At 37.7% G+C, this 16,145-nt stretch overlaps 1 protein-coding gene across 3 annotated transcripts in view; it reads left to right on the top strand.

The window, feature by feature from the left end:
* The window catches only part of med25 (mediator complex subunit 25), a 50,010-nt gene that overhangs the window by 17,341 nt on the left and 16,524 nt on the right, over nt 1-16,145 (top strand). For all 3 annotated transcript variants that reach the window (XM_022674010.2, XM_022674002.2, XM_022673999.2), the window contains exons 12-15: nt 3,981-4,066; nt 6,350-6,407; nt 7,650-7,757; nt 12,180-12,353. In XM_022674010.2, coding sequence (XP_022529731.1) covers nt 3,981-4,066; nt 6,350-6,407; nt 7,650-7,757; nt 12,180-12,353 — 426 coding nt within the window. The remainder of the gene's footprint in view (nt 1-3,980; nt 4,067-6,349; nt 6,408-7,649; nt 7,758-12,179; nt 12,354-16,145) is intronic.

Genomic DNA, 16,145 nt, shown 5'->3' with positions numbered 1-16,145 from the left:
TCTATATTAAAATAAATCCAATTAAATCTGTTCCTAAACATGAAACATGTTCTAAGTCAAAGAATATTTAAAAATGCCTTGCATTACTTTGCCTTATATGTTCTGTAGTGCTAGCATGCCCTAATGTATGAGCTTTTTTTTTTTTTTTTTTGGTCCAGTGCATTGGCTGGTTTATTAAAAAAAAAAAAAAAAAGAAACTACATAATGTCCAGCGTAATTGACAGAGGGTCTGAAAGGGTTAATATATTTGCATTGTACTAAAATTAGTGGTGTCATTCGATAAAAAACTTAATCTGATTAATCACAACAAAATTCTGTGATTAACTGCGATTAATCTCATTTGTTTTCCTTCAGACGCGTATTTTTATAGTGTATATTAAATGTAAATTAAAGATGAATGTAAAAATTATCAAATGCAATTATATTTATATTAGTGGTGTCAATTAAAATACTAGTATATGCAGTGCGTTGGCCGGGGGCGTGTCAGATTACAGAGGAAGTAGGAGTCAAACTTGGTCAACTACTACTGACTGCAGCCTGGGGGAAGGAGGAGTTGGACAACCAGCACGTCCAGTCCTGCCCACTTTGTCCACGTCACGCCTCGTCAGTCTCGCGAGCTTGTATATATCCGAATATATCTCTTCTTCACACATCGCAGGTACAAAAAAAAAACAAAAAAACACTAAATACCTTTATTTTCAGAAGAAAAAGTGCATAAGCACATGTCCCAATACTTTTTTTTTTACCCATATAGTCTATAAAACTAATAATAATTTGCGATGTTGCTACATCATCACAACCTACTCAGCCCTACACTGTGATCTACCAGTGGATTATGAGCTGCTCTCTAAAAAGCACATCTTTGCTATCATATCAGCTCATCCCCATTTTCTCTAAATGGCCGTGATTGGTGGAGGTTTCTCCCTCTAGTGATCTGCTGGACATAATTCAGGCTGGAGGAGGTCATCCAGAACAGCATCTGGACAGTGAAAGAACGCGCTCCAACATAAACAACTACTGACACAGTTTTTGACGAGTCAACACAAATGATTAGGAAATACAAATACACTCTCGCACACACTCGCACATGGTGGTCATTATCGCCATCTGGCCACTGCTTCAGCGTGCCAGCGGACCAACAGGCCGTTGCTGTGGCCTGTCACCAAGTCACCATCTGGAGGAGGCGCTCTAAGCATGCCTCACTGAGTCACTGCGAACTATATCTGGTTTGCTCTGTGCTCTGAATGCGGAAACCGCCGGCATGACTGTGACACTCAAAGCAAGATCAGAAACGTTAAAATTGATAAACGTTCTGAATTATCTCATTTTATTTAAGTGCATGTTTTATTGTTTTGTTTTCCTTTTTTTTTACACTACAGAGTATAAAAGTAATATAAAAACATTAATATTCATTTAATGTTTAAAGTAATTGCTTTTTCTTAGAATATTACAGGGTCTTCAAATGTCTGCAATTTAAAAACCTTATATTTAAAGTCTTAAAAAGACTTAAAAATGGCCAGATTTCCGTTCAAGGCCTTACATTATAATTTGAAGTTATAAATTTAAGGATTAACAATTAGGAATGATCTTTTCTGTAGTAACTCATAACATGATCAGGATGTATCGTGCATCAGATATAAAGGAAACATGCAGAGTTAAAGCACTGTCAGCTCTTGACAGTAGAGCTTCAGTCAGTATTTTATTATTAGAATCTGTAATCTGTGTGTGATGTAGCCTCTTAGTCCAACCACCGTCATACCCCCAGTCCCCACATTTCCAAACCCCGAGTTGCCAGGTATAGACTACAGCATGCAAACAGTGTGCTTCACTCTTGGAAATAAGCAAGCTGATTATTTATTTTTTTGTTGAAAAGGTAATCACTTAGCTTCAGTAAGGTTGTTAACCATACCTGGGTAATAAACCACCACAGCCAGCGTAGTAGAGATGAGCATTTTTGACAGTGTTTGGCAACCAGTGTTTGAAAATTGGACTCCTGAAGACATTTCTTGTCGTCTTTGTGAGCTCGAAATCTTCTCCAGAATTTTGGCTGAACTAGCCCGCTTGCTAGATTCCATAGCAGCAGGATTGCTGTTGTGTTTTTTTTTTTAAACCTGGCAACCTCAAGGGGGGGTATGGTGGGCGGAGTCAGAGGCCACACACTCACACACACACACAGATTTCCATGATGTACCACACAGTTCTTTTCTTTTGCTAAAGGTTTTGAAAATGTTTTCTTAATATCTGATCACACCTAATGATCATTTTATCATTTACTACTGAAAATATAATCCATAATGTTCCCTTAAATATATAGTTCAAAAAGTGGGAAAATTTATAGAAAAAAAATATGTCCGGTATTTGATATTAGGCCTTTAACCAAATGTTTCATTTAATTTGATTTCTGCATAAAATCTAGTAAATGGACAAAAGTATTGGGACACTTGCTCTCTCATTATTTCTTTCACTATCAAAGGTATTAAATAGAGTTTATCTTGCTTGTCTTTGACCATTGCTCAGTTGTGTTGAGTAAGTGTGTAAGTGAGGTAGTGTTGGTATACAATGAATAGTGAATAGGTCATGATGGAACTGGCCCTCATCAGGACTGCTCATCAGAGTTACCAGCCTCAAAAACCACAAGTTAACAGCTTTCCAGCTTTCCATTAGAGCCACCTACATGCTTTACAAGAGTATTTTGGTTTGTTTGTAGTCTGCATGACTTAAGTATTAATTTACAATGTAGGAAAAAGTAAAAAAAAAAAAAAAAAATGAGAAATTGTGTCTAGGTTTTGACTGGTACTGTATAAATGATAAATAATTGCCAATAATTAATAAGGCAGTATGCACCAATTTATTTGCCAAATAAAATGATCAAACTAATTTTTTTAAGCATGAGAAATGTTATACTGTAGATCTGTTTTGACAATGACAATAATTCAGTATCAGTGTTACAATGTTTTTTTTTTTAAACACATCACTAATATTTTAATAAAAAAAATACATTATTTACAGCATCAGTCACTAACTGAATTTTTATTACAGGGTTTATTATATGAGGGTACAGTAGCTGCCACTCTTGTTTTCTCTTGCTTTTTAGTGTTCATATCTATATTAGAATTCTGTTATATCGGCAGACATTTAAGCAATAATACACTCGAAGTTCGTGCTCTAACATGTAATGCGGTTGTAGGCAGAGGTCCACAGATCAGCACAGCAGTGCCAATATTACACGTTATAGCACGAACCTCGAGTGTATTTTTGCAAGTATACCACAGTTCCGTTATCGCTGTTTATTTAAAGATTTTGAGTTAAAGAGGACGATAAAATGTAAATATGTTTTGGAATTAAAATAATTCCAGTGCTGCTCTGTTTGTAGCTGCGTTGTTTGGCTTGTAAGTGCTGCATTGTTGCTAGGTTACCTGTATGTGGTGCATTACCGGCTGATGATGGCACTCATAAAACGCCTCTCAGCCAATCACATTGCAGGGTCAGAACTAGCTGTGGTATAATAAGGAATATATTTTAAACAAAATTTTGCCCTTATATCATCCAGCCCTGTCTGTTGGCTGTTTTCATATTTCATGGTGAAAATAAGGCATTAATCCCAGTAAAACGCAGCTTTAGAACTGCGTCTACAAGAAAAAAATAGCCTGCTATTCTCCAGGTGGGTTTAAATGTGAAAGCAGCTCAAAACGTCATGATCTGAATGGTAAAGGATGGTTATCAGTCAGAGTTCTGCTCTCCTGCTGTGTGTGTTTTGCCCTGAGGGTCGAGCTGTGCTGATCTGGATTGTCATGTCCGTCCTGCGCCGTCTCTGGTCTTCCGGAAAGTTCGCGAGCGGGAGGAGTCGAGCGGCCCGGAGGCGTGTCATCCGTCTCTGTCAGCGGGGCTCGTAGCCTATGTTTGTGTGTGTGTTTTAACCTCTGCTTATGTTTCTCTGCCCTCTCTGCCCTCTCTCTCCTCCTCTCCATAAATCACCGCAGAAGCCTAAAGCGTCCTCCATGGACTCCAACACTAAACTCACCCGCTCGCTGCCCTGCCAGGTGCAAGTCAACCAAGGAGAGAACCTGTGAGTGTCCAGCTCCAACTTTCCTTCATCTGCTTCTGTGCCAGAAGTGCTGATACCGGCTGTTCTGTGTTCATCAGAGTGTCCAGTGTTCAGCTTGTGAAATCTTATTTAAAAGCTTTGTCATCAGAAATATGATCACATCAGTGAGCCCTGATGGGTTTAAAATAATGTTTCCTTCACCCAACCAGTGCATAATATATCAGGTGGGAGGTGTGCACAGATCCTTTTTGGACATAAGAAGACCAGATTCATAAAGCACACTACCAGATTAACTTTATTGTTGAGAGGAAATAGTGTAGTAATAATTAAAGTGTAAATTGTCAATTATTAAAATATTAGTTTTGCTATAGGTATATCAGATTTTAGCTTCTATAACTGTTGTTAGAGGTCAGTAAACTACCCCATTATGCAAAAATATACGTTTTCGCGCAATGGATTGTAAGGCACACTATCAATGAACGTCTATTTCCTGTTCCATTTTTATACACAATCTGCGTTACGCGACATTAGTAAGATACACGGATGTCGCCATGTTTTGCTTCTAATTCAGCAGGTCTCACCACTTGGTGGTGGTGGGGTTACCTTGAGTTAAGTAAAGCTAAGCTAAGTAAACAAAACTGTAATTCTTAGAAAAACATTTTCTTTTAAAGTCAAACGAGTGTTAGATGTTAATTAACACAAATTTCTCTCCTGAAAACTGTTTATTTTTGTTAAGTAAAGCACTTCAGTTTATTTAAAGTAAGCTCAGATTAGATGCTGGGTTCAGCAGCATCAGCCTTTGCAGCTAACTGCTAACAACCCGGCAGGGCCACACTGAGGAATCCTGATTTTAACATGGTAAACTCGCAGGCTACAGTCCGATACACCTCACCTCTAGCCGGGGTTAACAGCAGGCTACAAGCTGATAATACCTACCTCTGAACAGCGAAAGTGCTAGTGCTTAGCGCAGTTAGCGGCTAATGCTAATACTGCTCAAGCCTCAATGCTGGAGAACTAAACTGAAACTCCTGTATAACACTGCACTATAGTGGAGTGGCTTTACTGCTCCTTACAACCTGACTGTTAAAATTCATACATAAGACTCACAGTTTCATGGTAAGGAAATGGGGTTTTGAAAAGATGATATTATTTATCACATGTATTACATCTAAACTGACCAACAATTTAAACACAGCACTTTTGGTTTTGCTCCCATTTTTCATGATTTTCAAAGATCTAAGACTTTTCTTTGCACAAAAGGCATTTTACTTTGCACAATCTGATCAACTGTATGTTAAAGGAGACGTGTTGCACTGCAAAAGCCAAATGGTGGTCACCCCAGATACTGACTGGTTTTCTGAACCCAGTTTTTTCACAATACTGTAAAACTGGACATTTTAGAGTGGCTTTTTATTAGGGCCAGCTCACGGTACTCCTGTGTAATAATCACACAGATTTGGACCCAGTTGTGAACAAAATGTGTGAGAAAAAGGCTTGATATGTTTGATATGCAGCCATTGTTTGTGTTTATACTATATGCACACTGTTGAATATAGACTCTCAAAAAAGTAGCTGTTTTAACCTTTTTTGCCTTTAAAATCAGCTTAAACTGCAACTTAACAGCCATTCAGCACAAACATGATAGTCTGATTATAGTCTGTTTTCATACCTGCCCAAATGAAGTGCAAATGTGCAACAGTCTGGACCAAATATTGCTTTTTGTTGTTTAAATATATAGGCTTATTTTTAGTGTTGTAATACATAGGCTTTATACCACAAAAAAGTACTTAATATATTAGTATAAAAATACACCTGCACCCTTTTCAAAATAAATATATTTTTGATAATTAAGAATATTTAGACATACGATTTAATATGATCGTATACGTCCTTAATAACCCCAAATGGTGGTCATCCAGGATACTGACTGGTTTTCTGAACCCCCGGATTCTCACAATACTGTAAAATTGCACATTTTAGTGTGGCCTTTTATTGTGGCCAGCCCAAGGTACCCCTGTGTAGTAATCACACAGATTTGGACCCAATTGTGAACAAAATGTGATAGAAAAAGTCCTTTTTTGTACATGTGAAAAAGAAAAACTTAAATCTTTTGAGTTTAGCTCATGAAAAATAGGAGCAAAACCACGTGTTGCATTTATATTTTTGTTCAGTATATCATTCCCCCCTATTATACACATTTCATTTTTAAATTACTAAAAAACTTAAGAGAGAATATGTTTTCATTCTTTTATTTTCTTTAAATGTTAGTGACAGTGATGTGTTTTGTGATTTGTTTATTTGCAGAAATGCAGAGCAGTGGCCGCAGAAGCTGATCATGCAGCTTATCCCCCAACAGCTGCTGGTAAGTGTGAAAAAAATCCCCCTCAGATGAAGAAGAAAGAGCCTGGGCGGGCTCTAAGCTACACAGTTGGAGCCCATTAGGTGGTGATGTGGTGTTTTTTTTTTTTTTTTTGCACGGTCGCTTTTGTAGCAGATGGTTTTCAAACGGCAGAGCTTTTGTGATTATGAGCTCTGTGAAGTCGATGATTTACAGTTTTAGATGAATTTGGCTGGAGGTGTTTTGAGCAAAGATTAACTAACTCCGAGTTTCTGCCAGCAGAGTGTTTTTGATTTAAACGGACCGTAATTGAAACGCTCAGGAGAGGAGTTTTGATGGAGCATTTTTTGCTGCGTGGTCTGCTCTGAAACTCGCACTGAAATCAGCTGGAAAAGCGGGGAAAGCTGACTGTGTGTCTTTGTGCAATATCCAGATCTGTCCTTATTGAAAACATTTGATATGCAGCCAGTGTTTGTGTTTATACTATATGCACACTGTTGAATATAGACCCTCAAAAATGTAGCTGTTTTAAACTTTTTTGCCTTTAAAATCAGGTTAAACTGCAGCTTAACACAATTCAGCACAAACATGATAGTCTAATTATAGTCTGTTTTCATACCTGCCCAAATGAGTGCAAATGTGCAACAGTCCATTTTTACTGGACGAAATATTGCTTTTTGTTGTTTAAATATATAGGCTTATTTTTAGTGTTGTAATAGAAAAAAAAGTATATAATATTTTAGTATAAAAATACAATTGCACCCTTTTCAGAATAAAATACTTTTGATAATTAATAATATTTAGACAAAGGATTTAATATGATATTATATGACCTTAAATATCCCACTTAAATAAAACTATTTAAATAAAATTACAGTTTTTAAACTAAGTCAGCATCCTGCCTCTTTTGCATTTAATAAAATATCTTTGGTACATTAATAATAAACTCACAGTTTAAAACAGATTGTCTTTAACCGAGAATAAACAGGCGAGTAAACAGACAAAAAAAACAATGTCCGTCCTTAAACACGTGCAAGAAAACACAGTGGGCAATATCAGAGTTGGCAGAAATGATCAGGGTCTTATCTGTATACTGGATGATAGGAAGATGATATCATTTTTTTTGACAGACCTGTGTTTTGTACTCTATAGACGATATTCAATAGTTATCAGTTCTAAAAGAATGAATAGAGTGATTTTTAATACGACTGTGTTGTCAGAACTAACATAATTGTTTTTTTTTTTTGTTTTTCTCTGTAATTCTAGACGACTCTGGGTCCTCTGTTCAGAAACTCTCGGATGGTTCAGTTTCTCTTCACCAACAAAGACGTGGAGTCCCTGAAGGGTCTCTATCGCATCATGGCGAACGGCTTTGTAAGTACAGCCACACTAACAGCCTCAGCTCTTCTGAGTGATTTTTAAACTTGAGGTTGCATCTCGAATTTTATCTGTACTACATGCTTCATACTCAAACTATTTTGTATTAGTGCTGCTATACTAATAGTGACATACATACATATCTAATTAGAGTATTAGGAAACTGATATACCGTGGCGTGAAAAAGTATTTGCCTCTGTACAGATTTCTTTTGGTTTTGCTTTTTGTTACACTGATATTATTCAGATTATCAAACAAACTTTAATATAAGACAAGGATAACCTGAGTAAATATAAAAATCACTTTTTAAATGCATATTTTATTTATTAAAGAAAAGTGTTTGCCCCCTAAACCTAATAACTTGGTTGTGCCACCCTTAATGCCAACAACTGACAACGAGTCTTTCACATCTCTGGTGAGGAATTTTGTTTCACTCTTCTTTACAGAATTGTTTTAATTCAGACACACAGGAGAGTTTTTTAAGGATGAACCGCCTGTTTAAGATCATCCACATCCTTCATTATGTTTTTTTGATCCATTCAGAGGTGGACTTGTTTGTGTGCTTTGGATCATTGTCCTGCTGCAGAACTAGGGCTGAACGATTAATTGCATTTGCGATAATCTCGCGAGATTTTAAAAAGAGATTCTCTAACCGCACAGGCTGCGATTTGACTGGTCACGTGACTTGGGACAGGGCCGAGCAGAGGACGAGCGGAGCAAACCCGCGCAGGAGGCAGGGAGGTGGAGAAGTGAAGCGCACTTTAACTTGTTGCACAATGGCTTCAGGCTCGACAGAAGCTGACAAAACTGAAAGTCTAATACCAAAGAGGGGCAGCACATCAGTTGTGTGGAATTACTTTGGCTTTAAAAAAAGAAGATGCTGCTCAATGTCAGGTACTGTGCAAAACATGCCTTGCTACTGTTGCTACGACGTGTCAGCATTTAAAAAAACACCACAAAGCCTTGTGTGGTATTTGCAAGGCTAAAATGCCAACGACCAGTGCTGCATCTTCAAATATGCCAAATACCAGCCGACAGGGATCACTGACCGAACTGTTTGAAAGTGTAACTCCTTATGGATATAATTCGAAGCGGCACGCTGAAATAACTCGGGCAGTACGGAGTTCATAGCGAAAGACATGGTGCCCGTTAATATAGTGAACAAGCCCGGCTTCATGGCTTTGTTTAGCTGTATAAAAAATGTCGAAACAGAGTTTTAGCTGAGCTGAAAACAGTGAAGTTTTTTGCCACAACAACTGATCTGTAGTCCAGCCGTACGTCGGACATCATTTAAAAAAACAAATGGTGAAAAGGAAAAGCTATTTATCTATTTATTTTTCTATTTAAAAAAAAAACAAATGGTGAAACGGAAAAGCATAGATTTGTTTGCTTTATTGTTATCTGTGCTTTAAATAAATCTGACATTGTTTATTATTAAACAGATTGATTTATTGCTTCTGTTGGTTGAAAAATACTTGAGAAGACATAAAAAATTGCATTTTAAATCGCAATCGCAATTTATAGATAAAAAATTGCAATTAGATTATTTTCCAAAATCGTTCAGCCCTATGCAGAACCCAAGTACTCCTGAGCTTGAGGTCACAAACAGATGGCCGGATATTCTCCTTCAGAATTGTCTGATAAACAGCAGAATTCTTGGTTCCATCTATTACAGCAAGTTGTTCAGGCCCTGAAGCAGCAAAGCAGCCCCAGACCATCACGCTACCACCACCATGTTTTACATTCAGTATGATGTTCTTTTTCTGAAATTATTTGTTAGTTTTACACTAAGAAAAGTCCCACTTTCTTCATGTCAGTCTGAATAATATTTACCAGATGTTTTACCGGATGTTTTTTTGGCAAATGTGAGATGGGGTGTTGTGCTCTTTTTGGTCAGCAGTGTTTTTTGGAACTCTTTCATGGATACAATCTTCGTCCAGTCTCTTTCTTATTATTGAAACATTAAGACACTGACCTTAACTGAGGTGGTTGAGACCTGCAGTTCTTTAAATGTTGTTCTGGATTCTTTTGTGACCTCCTTGATGAGTTGTTCATGCCCTTTTGGAATAATTTTGGTCGGCCAATGTTTTCTCCATTTGTGAATAATCTCTCACTGTGGTCAGCTGGAGTACCATTGTCTTAGAAATGAATTTAAAACCTTTCTCAGACCGATAGATGATTAATGACTTTGTTTACTGTTTTTATATTTCTTCAGATTTCCATCATTTTATGATCTTTAGCTGCTTCATGTTGTCAGACAGATTCTATTCAAGTAATTTCTTGATTCTACAGGTCTGACAGTAATCAGGCCTGGTTGTGTTTAGTAGTGAAATTGAACTCAGCTTTCCAAAAAAGTGTGATTAATCACAGTTAATTTATGGAGGGCAAACACTTTTTACAAAGAGCTGGATTGGTTTTGATCTTTTTTTTTTTTCACCTGTAATAAAATAAATCATCATTCAAAAAGTGATTTTATTATTTACTCAGGTTATATTTGTCTGATATTAAAGTTTTAATGTTTGATAATCTGAAAAATGTAGGTACGACAGAAATGCAAAAACAAGAGAAATCTTTAAGGGGGCAAATACTTTTTCACGCCAATGTAAGTATATATATTCGGTTGTGTTACTTAATAAGTACATCGATTTCATAATAGAGAGCAGTTATTGCTTAGTTCACATAAATTAACTGGGAACTGAAGTGAGAAGTTTTTTAGAAGTTGGGAAAATCTGGTGGTCCATGAAATAGGATTTTTATGGCTTAATAGAAAATACATATTAAAGAATTATAGTTACAACTGGACTGTTTGTGTTTGTGTGTGATTATCACACATATTCCAGTTAGATTAAGTGAGGTATGTACATTTTTAAGCATATGAAGCAGGTGAATTGTATATCACATAGCACATAATATATTTTAAAGTCATTGTATTTGTTATAAAAGGCTTTATTAAGCTATCACCTGCCTACATGTCAGCCCCAGGTAACTGTATGCTCCAAAGCAGTGTCACAAATACCTGAACTGAACTGAACTAAACACCAAGGAATTAATGAGGCAGCTTTAAGTGTACATGCTACTAAACCTTCTAAACCCCTTCCACATTGGTGACAGTTATGACAAGCACCCTCTTTGTTGTTTTTTTTTTTTTTGTCTTTTGTGGCTTCTGGTGATTTTTTTTTTTTTTTTTTCTTCTAGTAGTAATTTTTTTTTCTAATGTAGTAAAATCACATTTTAACACAGTTAAACAGATCATATAGAAAAAAATTCTATTGTTTGATCTTGATGTCATCTGTCCACGGCGTTAAAAACCTAATCAATCAGTCAATCAATCAATCAATCAATCAATCTGTCCACAAGACATTCTGCAAGTAAATAGCCTTCAGCATACTGTTGGCTAAAGCAGTGGCTTTTAACCATGCCATGTAAACCAGAGAGAGCGGCCTTCAGTTGCTTACAAGTTACTCTAGGATCCTTGCTGACTATTACCTGACTTGCTCTTGGAGTGATTTTTGTTGGTAACAGTGGTCTTAAATTTCCTCCATTTATACATAATCTGACAGTGGATTGGTGAAGTCTGAACACTTTAGAGATGGTTTTGTAACCTTTTACAGCCTGGTGAGCATCAGCAACTCAGAAAATCTAGTTTGTTTGTGCCATGATTGACTTCCACAAACATTGTTATATAGAGCAGACTCTGACTGTTTCCTGTTCTTTAAATATAACAGGGTGTATTTTCTTACCTGATTGTCTTTTGATTGTCTTTGTCCATTGATTAAAAACACCTGAATCTAATTTGACCTTCAAATTAACTGCTAATCCTAGAGTCTCACGTACTTACTTTTTGCCACTCACAAATGCGTAATATTTGATCATTTAACTAAATCATTTATATCATCGTTTGTTTAACTGGGTTCTCTTTATCTACTTTTTTAAAGACTTAGTTTTAGTTCGTATTTATGCAAAAATATAGACATTTCTAAAGGGTTCACAAACTTTCAAGCACCACTGTTTGAAGGTAGTACAAACATAGTACAAAAAATGATTAGTTTATTTTTACTGTTTGCCTTTGTATGTAGTATTGAGTTAGTAAGAAGCTGCACTCTCATTGCTGTCCACTAGAGGGTATTTTTGTCCACACTGTTTGTTTTTTCCCTGTTTTAATGCTTTATTTCACTAAGAGGAGCTGTTCACTTCAGTCTGAATTTTCAGTTGAGGGGTTGAGGAGGGGGAGTAAAGTCCCACTTTGAGAGTTATTCTGATTTTCTGGATGAAAAGCTCAGATTGGAAGATCACGCTGAGTTCTACGGGAACTAGACATTATTAAAAGAGTGTCTGGGGTGTGGGCTTTCTCACATTCACTTTGAAAGCACTGAAATTGGTTGTATAATAAATGTGGTGTGTGTGTGTGTGTGTGTGTAGGCTGGCTGTGTACACTTCCCCCACAGTGCTCCGTGTGAGGTGCGGGTCCTGATGCTGCTCTACTCGTCGAAGAAGCGTATCTTCATGGGCCTGATCCCTAACGACCAGAGCGGCTTCGTTAACGGCATCCGGCAGGTCATCACCAACCATAAACAAGTCCAGCAGCACCGCACGGTGAGATATATACACACACAAAGACCTAGATATAAACACTGAACGCTCACTTCATTAAAACCACCTCCTTGTTTCCACACTAATTGTCTACATTTTCAGCTTCACTAACCATACAGGGTAGTACACTCTATTGTTCTGTAATTACAGTAACTATAGTCCTGCATCTGTTTCTCTGAACACTTTATTATCATTAGAGGTGGGGGGAGGCAATGTTTGATTTTTACAAGGTAAAAAAATCTGGGCAATTAAGGTTTTAAATTATCTTAAATTTTATATTTTAAATAAAATGTTACCAGGGAGAGATCTAAGGTTAGCAGAGTGCTAGCTACATTAGCATCAAGCTAGCTAACATACTAATGTTAGCAGCGAGTAAGCTTCATTACCAGGGAAAGAACTAAGGTTGGCAGAGAGCTAGCCGACATTAGCGAAGAGCTAGCTAACATAACACAGCGGCAAGCTAACTAAATTGCTAATGTTAGCAGCGAGTAAGCTTCATTCCTGGGAAGAGAACTAAGGTTAGCAGAGAGCTATCTAACATTATCAGGGAGAGAACTAAGGTTAGTGGAAAGCTAGCTAACATTATCAGGGAGAGAACTAAGGTTAGTGGAAAGCTAGCTAACATTATCAGGGAGAGAACTAAGGTTAGTGGAAAGCTAGCTAACATTATCAGGGAGAGAACAAGGGTTAGTGGAGAGCTAGCTAACAATTGCAGCGAGCTGGCTAACATTATCAGGAAGAGAATTATGCTAGATTGGGAGCTACCTTGCATTAGAGGGGCGCTTGCTAACGTTACCGGGGAAAGAACTAAGGTTAGCAGAGTGCTAGCTAACATTAGCGAGCTAGCTAATGTTACCATGAGAGAACTAAGGCTAACAGAGCTAACATTTGGGTGAGTTTGCTAACGTTACCATGAGAGAACTAAGTCTAACAGAGCTAACATTAGCGGCAAGCTTGCTAACGTTACCGGGGAGAGGACTAAGGTTAGCAGAGTGCTAGTTACATTAGCGTCGAACTAGCTAACATACTAGCGTGAACTAAGGTTTGCAGAGAGCTAGCTAACATTACCAGGGAGATAACTAAGGTTAGGGGAGAGCTAGCTAACATTACCAGGGAGAGAACTAAGGTTAGGGGAGAGCTAGCTAACATTACCAGGGAGAGAACTAAGGTTAGCAGAGAGCTGGTTAACATTAGCAGGGAGATAACTAAGGTTAGTAGAGAGCTAGCTAACATTATACCAGGGAGAGAACTAAGGTTAGCAGAGAGCTGGCTAACATTAGCAGGGAGAGAACTAAGGTTAGCAGAGAGCTAGCTAACATTAGCAGGGAGATAACTAAGGTTAGTAGAGAGCTAGCTAACATTATACCAGGGAGAAAACTAAGGTTAGCAGAGAGGTAGCTAACATTACCAGGGAGAGAACTAAGGTAAGGGGAGAGCTACCCAACATTAGCAGCAAGCTAATTAAATTGCTAACATTAGCAGTAGGTTAGCTGCGTTAACGTACACAATGGAGAGAAAAAAAAAAAAAAAAAGATAATTAATACAATACATTATTATTTTATACCAATGAAATTATGACTTTATTTATTGAGGTCTTAAAAAGGACTTAAAAAGCATTAAATTTGACTTTTAAAATGGTGCAAGAATACCACAAGTTTTAGATGTATCCCAGTTCAGACATGGACGATTCTGAATTGATTTAAAAATGACAAAAATATATATATTTTTAGACATTAGCTATAACTGAAAACATAGTAATAACAAGAAGCAAAAGGCTGAACTCAGAAGTGTTTAAGTGTAGCGCCACAGACACATAACACACAAGGTTCCAGCACAAGCAGAGATCCCACCTGCACAAACTTAGCCCTGCCTACTTTAGTGATATCGACGTGTCCCACTTAGATACTGCGCAGGGTGACTCTACCTGCAGGGCTTCTGAAAAGTAAAGCCCTATCTGGACGGTATTAGTTTCTCAGGAGTCTGTGAAAAATATTTCACACTTCTTCTACTCAGTGATAAAACTCTTGCATCCGGACTGCAATTGAAAAAGCAGGAGGAGCAGTAAGTTTTATGGCTTTCTCGTCACATGACATCGAGTTCAGTAGCTCCTCCATTTCCACTCGCTGTTGTGTTTACGTGAATCTCCATGGAAACTCACGCTCAAAGTGTAATTACGATGCATAGCAGTGGACAAATAGCTATTTTATTAAACACGAGGGGACGAAACTCAGAGATGTGAGTCCGGACGGGACTAAAATTACCGGAGGACCACAGAGTTCAGCGAAAAACAGCAGGTAATTCATCCTGTGATTTTCTTAGAGAATGCTGAGCAAAACACATACATGGTCAATTACCCCAGGAACCCCTGAGAAACTAATCCCATCCGTATAGGGCTTAAGACAACGAGCAAAGAGCAGAGATTTAGATGTTTGAGTGGAAGAGGAGCTCCGCTAGCTGAAGCAGCTCCTCAACCACTTCTGCTCAAACATCTAAAACAGTTGTAATAAAGTAGCCACTCACTGTATAGCTGTATAACATGGTTTCACTTTTTATGATACTGTGATTCTGACCTAAAAAAAAAAAGAAAACAGAACCAGACCCAAAAAACAGCATCTGTGTGAGTTCCCAGCACCCAAACTGTCAAACACAGCTTTGAAGTGTGAACTGCTCTGGATTTTTGGGCTGTATTCCGACACTGTACTAGCACTCTTGTTTGCCTGTGTGTAGGTTTAGGATAAAGCTAAGCTAAAGCTAAATATAAGGTAATTGTAAGAGATTTGTGATTTAGCATTTTAACACTTTGGGTCATATCCTACACCCTGGTTCCAGATGCTCATTGCTATCTTACAATCAGCTACAGTCATATGAAAAAGTTTGGGCACCCCTATTAATCTTAATCATTTTTAGTTCTAAATATTTGGGTGTTTGATAGTTTGATATATCTAATAACTGATGGACACAGTAATATTTCAGGATTAAAATGAGTTTTTTTGTACTAACAGAAAATGTGCAATATGCATTAAACCAAAATTTGACCGGTGCAAAAGTATGGGCACCCTTATCATTTTATTGATGTGAATACACCTAACTACTTTTTACTGACTTACTGAAGAACAAAATTGGTTTGGTAACCTAATTGAGCTTTGAACTTCATAGCCAGGTGTATCCAATCATGAGAAAAGGTATTTAAGGAGGCCAATTGCATGTTGTTCTCCTATTTGAATCTCCTCTGAAGAGTGGCATCATGGGCTCATCAAAACAACTCTCAAATGATCTAAAAACAAAGATTGTTCAACATAGTTGTTCAGGGGAAGGATACAAAAAGTTGTCTCAGAGATTTAACCTGTCAGTTTCCACTGTGAGGAACATAGTAAGGAAATGGAAGAGCACAGGGACAGTTCTTGTTAAGCCCAGAAGTGGCAGGCCAAGAAAAATATCAGAAGAATGGTGAGAACAGTCAAGGACAATCCACAGACCACCTCCAAAGAGTTGCAGCATCATCTTGCTGCAGATGGTGTCACTGTACATCGTTCAACAATACAGCGCACTTTGCACAAGGAGAAGCTGTATGGGAGAGTGATGCGAAAGAAGCCATTTCTGCAAGCACGCCACAAACAGAGTCAGTATGCTTTTGCATACCTCAGGCGACTCTGTTTGTGGCGTGCTTGCAGAAATGGCTTCTTTCGCATCACTCTCCCATACAGCTTCTCCTTGTGCAAAGTGCGCTGTATTGTTGAACGATGTACAGTCTATTTTCTTACCTTGCACCTGCGCCATTTTAATACCAACAGAGCT

Source organism: Astyanax mexicanus, chromosome 19 (genome assembly GCF_023375975.1).
Source record: "Astyanax mexicanus isolate ESR-SI-001 chromosome 19, AstMex3_surface, whole genome shotgun sequence".
NCBI lineage: Eukaryota > Metazoa > Chordata > Actinopteri > Characiformes > Acestrorhamphidae > Astyanax > Astyanax mexicanus.
This window is presented reverse-complemented; position numbering and strand designations above follow the sequence as displayed.